Below are 10,289 nucleotides of genomic sequence, written 5' to 3'. Positions count from 1 at the left end.
CCGGCCGGAGAGAGCGCAAGATATATAAGCCTCACTCTCGGCTGCGCGGAGGCGGCGAGTGTGGAGGAGGGTTAGCAGCCCCGTTGTGTGCTGAGGCGGAGGGACAGTTGTGCGCGGGCCCTGCAGGTTGGTATCCCATTTTATGGGGAAGGCGGGGAGGAAGTGGATTTGGCCTCTTCTGGGAGAGCTCTGAGGCTGGTAGAGCAGAGGGGGGCGAGTGGCCACTGAAGTAGTACCAAGGCGTGACACGAGTCTCCGTTGTAGCCCGGATCGCACCGTAGCAGCTCAAAGTGACCGTCCCCGAGCAAAAGCTAGTGGGTCCCGCTGGCTTTCCTAGTATTCTTGCACCTCTCTTCCTCCTCCCCCCCCGCCAACCTTCGGCGCGCGTCCCAGAGGTGGAAATAGCCGGGGGACCGAGTAAGTTATCTGTCCTTCCCCCGGACTCCCGTTTCTGCCTTGCAGCCGAGGGCTAGACCGGTGCAAGGCGCGTGGCCTCGGTGCCCGAGTCCCGTGTTGCTAGGACACTGCCTGGGGTGTTGCACGGCCCCTGTGGCGTCTGGTGAGATGGGTATAACCGGCGTTCTCGGCTTCCTGTGTCGGGTCGGAAGAGAGTAAGCGGGGCTGCAGGCAGGAGCAGTCTCTCCTCTCAATCGGGAAAGGGATCAGGCTGTGGGTCCTGCTGCCGGCTGAGGAGAAAGTGGCTTCAGGGGCTTTTCGTGGAGGGAGGGAACCTGAACGTTGGCCCTTCCCTAAAATTAGCTATTTCAGCGTGTTGGACTACATCTCTCACCCCAGCCAACCGTGCCATTGGTTAAGGATGATGGTAGTTTTGTTGCCCAATGCATCTGGACTGCCCCAGGGTGGGGACATCTGCTGTGTAGTAGTCTGTCACACATGTGCTTCCTAGCAAATGGACCTTTCTGTGTTTCTAAACTTCTCATTTGTATAAAGTATCTTTGACCTCAAACCTAATACAGGTAGTCCTTGTTTAACAACCACAATTGGGATCTGCAACTTGGTTGTTAAGTGAAGTGGTCGCTAAGCGTCTCTGCAGCTGTGCTTATGATCTTACTTCAGTTTTTCTTTGCTTTACAGGCCTGCAAAGGTTGTAAATGTGAGGATTGGTTGCAAAGTTACTTTTTTTTTATCAAAGTTGTAACTGAATGGTTGCTAAATGAGGCAGTTGCTAAATGAGGACTACCTGTATTATAACATTTAGGAGATCCAAACTCCAGGTGAACTATGAACAATGTGGCTTTTGTAGTGGGTCTGAGCGGGGTGCTATTAAGATGGTGAAGTATGGCTGTTCTCTGGCATTTTAATTATAGGATTTTTTAAAAAATCTGATTGTGAATAGATTTGGAAGGGATGTTGTGATAAATATCCCCTTCGCATAACCAAGTAGTATATCTCTGAATACAAGATACTAGGAAGAATCCTAGTTGTTCTTTAATGGAGTTTTAGAAATGTTTGTCTGCCCATGATCAGAACAGGATTCTGGACAAGGTAATCTTTTGATCTTGTCTAGTGGGGTTTCTATCCGGAGAACAGATAAACCAAATGACATGCATATCATATATGTGTCTTTTTTTCCTGCTGTGTGACATCTACCTGTGATGTGAAGGGATACACTAAGCAAAAGAAAAGGGCAGTTTCTAACTATTTATAAATTTCAAGGAGTGGTTAGTCAGGACTATTGCATTAAGTCGCCTATCTTTAAACAGCATGATTAGTGAGGCAAAAGATTTCCAAAGGGGATTGTCAGTGGGGGGGAGGGGTGGCATTAATACTCCCTGGCTATTGCTCATCTGGTTCTTTCCATTTGGGAGAACTGCTAGCTAAATCCACATAATGAATAAACTTCTTCTGGAGACATGCAGGGTTACAGAGGGACTAATGGAGCCTAGTCATTCTCCATGTCTTCCACCACCCTCCAGTCCAAAGTGACCTTACTCTGAGAAGAAAATATGAGAATTCTGATGTTTGCCAGTATTACAGATTTTAAATATAGCAGTCTCCCAGGACAGAACTTCTTCCCTGAGGTTGAGGTATTTGTATGAAAAAAATTCCATTGGGTTAGTCTCAGCTATGTAATGAAATAAGGGATATGTTTTCCCTTCCCAAAGTGAAGGTGAAGGGGTATTTCTTTTTCTTATTTCTAAAAGTTGTTTTATTACAGAGGAGTACTTTTGTTGTGTTAAATTTTGCAAAGGAGTTGGAGGCTACTTATTAAAAACTAAAATTCAACAGATTTTTTCTTTTAGAGCTGATGAATATATGGAAAAGTATCTGCATCTTTTACAAGCACAGCGGGCCCCAGCGTTGCTGGGTGATTTTATTTTCAAGACAAGTGCTTGAGTAATTTTATCATTCTCTTCTCCTTCTGGACAGACTTACACCTCTCCATGTTCCTTTCTTTTCAGTTAATGCATGCCAGTTATACATTAATTAGTTTCCCAGATTAGGTTGGTATTCTGCTGTGTGCCTAGGATCCTTAGGTCATCAGGGATCCTAATGAGGATCAAGAACGGGAAGCAAGTGATAAAATGTGCGCTGTGACCTCATGAAACAAACTGACTTAAGTACATATGTCTGATGGGACAGTTTGCCTCATGATGTCGCTGTTTGTGTGTTACCATTTCTTTGTCATCATGGTTACCTGCAGATGCCTATGCTATGGCCAACTTCCTTGGTGGAGTTCTTGGTGCTCTTTGAGCTTGGTTGTTTGCATTCAGATGTTTCATTACCCAACTAGGTAACATCAGTGCATGTCCTAGTTGGGTAATGAAACATTTGCAAGCAAAGAACCAAGCTCAGAGAGCACCAAGAACTCCACAGTTCAACCCTGACCTACAGATATTCTCTTCTATTGGAACTTCCTTGATGCCTGCCAACTACCCTGCCCCACCTGACTTAAGTTTTTGAAAGATTCTCTAAATTTAAAGCACTGGCCTATAGCACAGGGGTGGGCAACCTTTTGATGGCTCATGACTTTTGGGGGTGGTGGAAGGCTACAAGGTGGGTCAAGCCACACTGCACTTGGGGTGGGAATTTTGGAAACATTTAAAGGACAGGAAACTGCAGAATCATGGTCAGAGGAGACTCTGAAGGGCATATAAAGAACCCTAGGCTGCTTGTGATCCTAAGACTGTAAGCCTAAGCATTTGTTACATTTAAAATGGCCACCCACTCTGGGTGACTTACTGTATCCAGATATACAATTAAAACAGTTAAAAAGTATCATCTATAGTAAACCACAGCGACACCAAAATGATGACCTGTGTCATGATATCATTACACAAATGACAACATTCTGTGCTTGCATCATGAGGTCTTGTGGAAGATGTCATGACACCTATGTTGTAATTTGTCCTGTCATAGATTCCTGTGTCTGCAGAGTGCCCACAACTGCTCTAGCATTATATTTGTTTACAGAAATGCCCATATAGGCCTTTTAGATATTCTTAGAAAATAAAAATGATGGATGGTTACAGCCCATCCTTCTTTGGAAGTATAATAACTTTGCAGCCCAGAAAAATGAAGGCAAAAATAAATTGGGTTGGTGGAAAGCGTCCTTGGGATAAAGAAGACCATGGAAGCAACTTAGTCTACTTTCTGGTAAATGAATATTTTATGACTGGATCAAGGCAGGCATTTTGTGAAAGCACCAGTAATGTGTTCACAGAATTTCAAATGTGCCCATCAGCCCCTAAAAGATTGTTTAGCCTGCTTGAACGTAATTGTCGTAATATATATTTTCTCATTTCAATCTTAATGCTAAACTCAATGCTTCAGATTCTCCCTCCAGTCAGTATAGTTATCTATGCCTGTCAGTGTAGAATAACACTGATGATTTCTCATTCATGTAAACTAAAACATTTGTTGTTCTTTAAAAATGCCAGAATGTTTTGAGGGTAGTAGAGTCTGTTTCTGGAATCTCTGTGGTTCCTGTCTTCTTTCCTTTTCACCAGGCGAATTCTAGAAGTTCCTGTTGGTGTATGTAGGTATGTTATCCCACTTAACTGACTCCTTGCTTCAAAATTTGGTCCCTACTATAGAGAATAATAAGGCAGAAACTGATTGTATAAGAGCCTGTCTCTGCTGACTAGTATTCCCCTGAATTTAGACAGATCCGTTCCTTTTCTTGGTGCCTTTATTCGCCTTTATGTTCTCCCATACTCAGTATGTTTTCCACAAGGACAGCTGATCGTATAGCCTTGTATTGTTCCTTTAGCTCTGAAAGCCTACATCGTGTGGCCTGAGATGCCAGTACTGTGTAACACAGGATGCTACCACTTTTCACCCTGGTACTGATTGGATGCTCTGGTCTGGAGATGCTGAAGAAACCTCACACCAGGCAGGCAAATAACTCTTGAGTGAGCTCTTGTTGTGAGGCATAAGGCATTCCTCCTGCCCGCCCAGGCATGTTTTGCAGACTCAGGTTTGGGAGGAGGTGGGAGAAATCAAGACTCTCAGCTTCTTCCTAGCAGAGCATGTTCCTCTGCGATTCCCAAGGAGAGAAGATATTACATTCTTTGGAAATGCGCCAAGCTGAAGCACCCCAAGCTGCAAGAAAAGGATAGTCCAAGCTTTCCCATCCATCCTACATTAAAAAAAAATCATGTTTTGGGTGTGGGGGTACACTTTTCCTTTTTTGTCCTGATTTGTCCTAATTTCTATTAGATCAAATAAGAAAGAAGTTGACATTTGGGAGAGCTGCCAATTATTGCTGCAGTCTTGATGAGCAACCCTTGGAACATGACAGTTGTTCATGCCTTATATAGACAATGCACACCCTGAGGGAAATGGAGGCAAAGGAAGGGCTTTGTGTTCAGAGGAAATCTTTCCTGCTTACTGTACAGGGAGGGGGTTTTAATCAGCTTATGTTGTAAGGAGATGGGTGATAGCCATGTCTAAGAGAAGGCATCACTTCCTCAATATTTAGGACAAATTCTAGGCTTTGCTGTATACTGTCTTTATTGGCCACTCAGGAGCTTCCTAAGGTGAGGAATCTGTGGCCGTCCAGTTGTTGCTGAACTAAAGCTCTCCCCATTACTATTCTAAACAGGGGTACTGGAAGTTGTAGTTCAGCGGTGTCAGGAGTTCCCCAACTCTGGCCAACTGTCTTAGCCATAGGAACAGAACACTCTTTCCTGTTTCTCCAGGTTAGCATTCCTGTCAGATACTCCCCTGCCAGTTATAGGACATAGTTAAGGGCTCTTCTGTGACCTGAGACTAGTCTGTATATGCTGTGGCTGTCAGTGAAGCCAGCATCTGTTGTCTTTTGTCTGTTTATCTAGAACACTATTTCTCAACCTTGGCAGCTTGAAGATGCGTGGACTTCAACCCAGAATTCCCCAGCCATCATGCTGGCTGGGGAATTCCGGGAGTTGAAGTCCACGCATCTTCAAGCTGCCAAGGTTGGGAAACACTGATCCAGAATTCAGTACTGGAGGTGGGGTTGCAGTCTATTTTAGTAGGGAAGTTGGTTTAAGCTGGATTGATTTGAGATATGCAAGGAGAAACAGTCATACTAAGTTGAAATAGACTGAAACACTGGGTCTTTACATAAGTCTGCCATTTTCAGCTTCAGAGACACCTAAATTGAGGCAAAAAAAAATCCCCAAATTAGTTTTTTATAAATACTTCTTGTTGATAAATTTGACACACACATTTTAAAGGTTGAAAGGAACAAGGAGTTACAGATCTTCATCTTGTCTAAACAGTGGGAAACTGTCTTAACATCTTTATTGAAGATTTCAGTAGATCTTAGATCTTTCACCCTGATTGGATCCCATTAGAAAAGAATAGTGTTGTTGGAGATGCCATGAGAAGAATGTTTCAGTAAGATACATGATTGTGCTGTCCTAAAATTGCTATATTCTGAGAAAGTCATTCCACATATTCAGCTGACTTTGAGACAGGGTTTAATAGTTTGGTTATCCATATTCTTTTGAACGAAATACCTATTACATGGAATTGATGGCCGGGCAACAAAAATGGATTCTCTGATGGCTAAGAGACTTCACCTTTAATATTGGAAACAATCATTTATGGCCCCAGTTACTTGATGGATTGAAGACATGATGCTACTTGGAATTGGTGAAAAAAAAAGGCTTACAGATGTAGGTTATGTATGGATAGTTCTAATGAAATACAATAATCCTGTCACAATATTGTCTTAAACTATTGTATAAACTTTGCCTATGTGTATACATGTATGAGAAGTGCTTGTATATATAATGCCATTTTTGTTGTTTTGCTTTTTTGTTTTCCTTTTCTGTTCTGTTTAATTAAATAAATGCAGGCAAAAAAATTAAAAGAAGAAAGAAAAAAAAAGTCTAGTTTCCATTTGTAACTGCCCAGGAGTAAATCTAGTGCCTAGGTAGGTGGCAGCCCAATTTATGCAGCTACTCTTGATACTCAATAAAACTTGAGGAAAGCTGATGGGAATATAAAACAAGCCCATCCAAACGCCATGTGATTGGCCCAGAGTACCTGAAGCTCCTGCGCATCGAGGCTGTTGGAAAGACAGCACGGTAGAGAGGTGCCTTGGCTTCTACCCACAGCCTTCAAGTATGTTTCTGGACAAGGAAAGCTTGTGGGCAGTTTTTGTAAAGAAGTGGGTGGGGAATGGAACCAGCTTTGGAGCAAATGGAAGAAGTCTAATATCAATCAATATTTTATTGTCACCGACCAGAATTACAAATAGAAGAAGTCTAATAATGTAGCCATTGGGCAGTGATGTTTGCATAAAATAGCAAAATTGTAAGAACTTGCTCTGCAGCATGCCATCATTTGCTCACTCTTTGGCAACACACCTGTTTTGTGTGGTAGATGTTTCTTGTTTGGTTGTCCTGTTCGTACTTTCCTGTCTTGTATACCTGTTAAGTTAATATTTTCTAACTCCTTACCTTAGAAATGAGTGACATGGACTCGTACAAGGTTCTTCTGGATGGGCCAGCCCCATGGGGGTTCAGACTGCAGGGTGGCAAGGACTTCAATATGCCGCTCTCCATTTCCAGGGTAAGTAGTATCATCTAAAGCCCTGTTAACAGAACTGTCTACTCTTCATTTCTCCCTCTACCATACACACTTCGGAGGATATTGAGACATTGTGATTGCTCTGTTAACTTCTTTATTTTGGCTGCAAACATTTGTGAGTTAAAATGACCACTTGTTCACAGCAAATTGTATGCTCATGTTTTGATCACCAAGCCAAGCAGGGCCCTTCCCTCAAGAATCTGCCAGTCTGCATTGCTCTCATGATGTAATGAGAAGGTCCTCAGCATTTGGGCTGTTACTTGATATCAGACTCGTTGAGGCTCCCAACTCTATTTTTGATTCTGTGGCAATAGCTCTTGCCATGTGGCTAGGGGGAGATAGCAGGGCAGGAAGGGATTGTGGTAATACGAATACACATGCCTGCAGTTCCGAATGTGTTGGCAAGATGTGTAATTTACTTGATCCAGAGGGCAGCAGTTTTGGTTTGACACATTACTGGCAGCTGATATTTGTTGGTACCTAATCAGTCTTGTTTCTTTCCAAGTGATTCTTTTTTAGGTTCCTTTTGCAGATTCATGAGGTTTCCGTTTAAGCAAAGTAAGATTGAGTTCTGTAGGCTTGAAAATAACATGCACCGCTTTTCTCCTCCAGGAGATCTTTTTGGAGATTGCTCACACTAAGCTCAATCTCTGCACCTCCAAAGTGGAATACGTAGGAGCTGCCCACACTTGACATGTTCTACAAGAAGGCCTAGAGATGATCTCTCCTGCTAGAGACTGTGGGCAGAAAATCCACAAGACAGTACAAATAAGGTCTTACCAACGGGGCACTCTCCAGACATTTATTTTATTGGTTATTAAATTTATACCAGTCCTTTCTGCTTATGTAAACTCCCTGGCAGATATACTGGGACTCTAGCTCACAGTGTTCCCAGCCAGCATGGCAAACGTTTCTGAGGCACAAATGAGGTTTGAGATTGTGGAGAACTATGTTTTGTGAATCTTCTGTTCAAATACCAACACAGCTGTAATTCAGCAGGACAGCATTCAGGATGGGCACTTTTTTAAATGCTCAGCTTCTGATATCTTATGCAGGAGTCACAACTGTCTCTCTACAGGGCAGTAATTGATGCATGGACGGCCAGTTTGGTGTAGTGGTTAAAAGCACCAGGAGACTATGAGTTCTAGTCCTGCCTTAGGCGCAAAGCAAGCTGGGTGACTTTGGGCAAGTCAGTCTCTCTCTCTGCTAGGAAGCAGGCAAGGGCAAACCACTTCTGAAAAATGTTGCTAAGAAAACTAATGGACTTGTTTATGTAGTTGCTGGGCGTCAAAACTGACTTAAAGACACCCCCCCCAAATGCATAAAGAAGTTTCAGCCCCAGAGCAAATGCTATGAAGTCTGCTTTATTGTTAAGATTAGTAACCTACTGCTCCTCAGAATCCACAGGAGTTCTCTCAGTATTTCCTCTTGTTCATTATTAGTGTATCTTGGGCTTTCTTTCTGGGCTTGGAGGGCTGTCTTACTGTCCCCCTGTGTGAATAATTCCTGACCTGAAAGTGCCTCTCGGGGTTGATTTGGCTGCTCGTGAAGCTGTCACTGGAAGGCTTGCAGACAATTCCCTCTCTCCTTGGAATTGCCTTATAAGCCTTGGAATGCTGAATGCAGCCACTGCTGACGCTTGCAGCCCTTTGGCAAAGCAGAAGGTTTCTTTATAAGCTAGAAGCCCTCGGGGCTGGAGAAGGGCACCACGAAGTCTCCGTGCTCCGGAGCCAGACATCTCCTCCCCATGCAAACCCACTCCTAAATTCTCTTTGTGCCACCCTCTCACCCTCAGCAGCACCACTTTATTTCCTACTTGGTGTGTTTGGGGCAGTTCTGTTTATATTCTCAGCTTGGCTGTTCCGGCAAAAGTGTTCTTCTAGCTCGTCTCGGGAACAAACTTGGCTTTCCTGCTAGGAGGGTTTTGTGCTGAAACAGCCTGAGCTATTCCCACCCCCTTTCTCTCTCCCTGGTTGAAAAAAGGTTTCTCTTGGCTCACGGCCAGCTCTTAACAAAGCCCCAGCCTAGACAGGGTAGAGCTGTTCTGTGGCGAGACCCCAGCTGGTGCCTCCCACAAACATACCAGACTAGAATTGCAGCCCCTCTCCTTGGCCCTAGCATGCCACAGCAGCCCATCCCTTTTGCAAGTGAGGTGAGCCCTCCCTTAGTGGTCAGGCCTTGGGAAAGCTTTCCTTCCTGCGCTGTTGTGGCTTGCTGCATTTGCCAGTGAGGATTATGGCTAAGAATAGCCAGTATTTATCCTTCCTTCCTTCCTTCCTTCCTTCCTTCCTCAGTGCATTGCTGCTTGGGCAGAGGCAGATGGCTACACTGGCCTGTGCTCTAGCACAGTGGCATTGTCTGTCTTGGCAAGTCAACTGGTGTCAGTAACAGCTTCAGGGGGAATGTGATGCAAAGATTCCTTGCTGCTTCTGGCAGTATTAAATGTTCCCACTAGAGTTGCCTCATTTTAGTTTTGTCCTTCCAAAAATATTGTGTTTATTTTTCAATATATGCCTTTCCTCTTCCTGGTTAACAAATGTTGGCCTTCTTTTCTGCTTAAGAAATGCTGGGAGATTTGTGCAACATCCCGGAATAAGATGGTCAGATATGAGGAAGTTGATTATGATGTATCAGGAATAATGTCGTGGTTTGTTTCTGTTAAAAATAAGGCATTTGGGTGAAGAAATGCTAAAGATGCCTTCAAGTCAAGCTGGATTCTCAGTGACCATATGGACCAGGCTGAGGCCCATAATAAAGAGAAACTGGGTAATGGAAACCTTCAAAGTGCAGATTGAAGGTGGAACTTGTGGCCTCCCAGAGGAAACTGAATTGCAACTCTCAGCATGATCTGTGGTGAGGACTTTGGGAGTTGTAGTTCAGTAACATCTAGTGTGTAGTTCGAGGTCTGTTTTACAGGGAGTTTGTGAGAAACTAAGGACAAAAAAAGTTCCCTTGAACCTAGCCAGTGTTCTGTCACTAGAGCTTTGCCTCTTGATCAGGATGCCGGACATGTTTTTTTAACTAACTGGCTTCATGGCCTAAAAAAGTTTGAAACCCTCTGATCTAGATGGTTGTAGTACCCCAACTATGATGTGACTAAAGGCAGGACAGAGGGCAGTGTGAAACCTTTGGGCATAAAATGCAAAAGCTTCTGGCATGGGAAATAAATAGGGAGTGGAATGCAAATAGGTACTGCGCTTGGCAGGGACTACCTTTCCCATTCAAATATTAGTAAAGGATGTGTG

At 43.7% G+C, this 10,289-nt stretch overlaps 1 protein-coding gene across 4 annotated transcripts in view; it reads left to right on the top strand.

Moving 5' to 3' along the window:
* The window catches only part of PDLIM7 (PDZ and LIM domain 7), a 50,515-nt gene continuing 40,226 nt past the window's right edge, over positions 1–10,289 (top strand). For 3 of the 4 annotated variants that reach the window (XM_063292081.1, XM_063292080.1, XM_063292079.1), the window contains exons 1-2: positions 2–126; positions 6,920–7,026. In XM_063292081.1, coding sequence (XP_063148151.1) covers positions 6,922–7,026 — 105 coding nt within the window. In that variant the 5' untranslated portion in view covers positions 2–126; positions 6,920–6,921. Of the gene's footprint in view, positions 127–6,919; positions 7,027–10,289 lie in introns of all 4 variants that reach the window. The other variant, XM_063292078.1, reaches the window with a different exon arrangement.

Source organism: Candoia aspera, chromosome 2, assembly GCF_035149785.1.
Source record: "Candoia aspera isolate rCanAsp1 chromosome 2, rCanAsp1.hap2, whole genome shotgun sequence".
Lineage (NCBI taxonomy): Eukaryota > Metazoa > Chordata > Lepidosauria > Squamata > Boidae > Candoia > Candoia aspera.
Note: the sequence above shows the minus strand (reverse complement) of the source record. Positions and strands in the feature narration are given on the sequence as shown.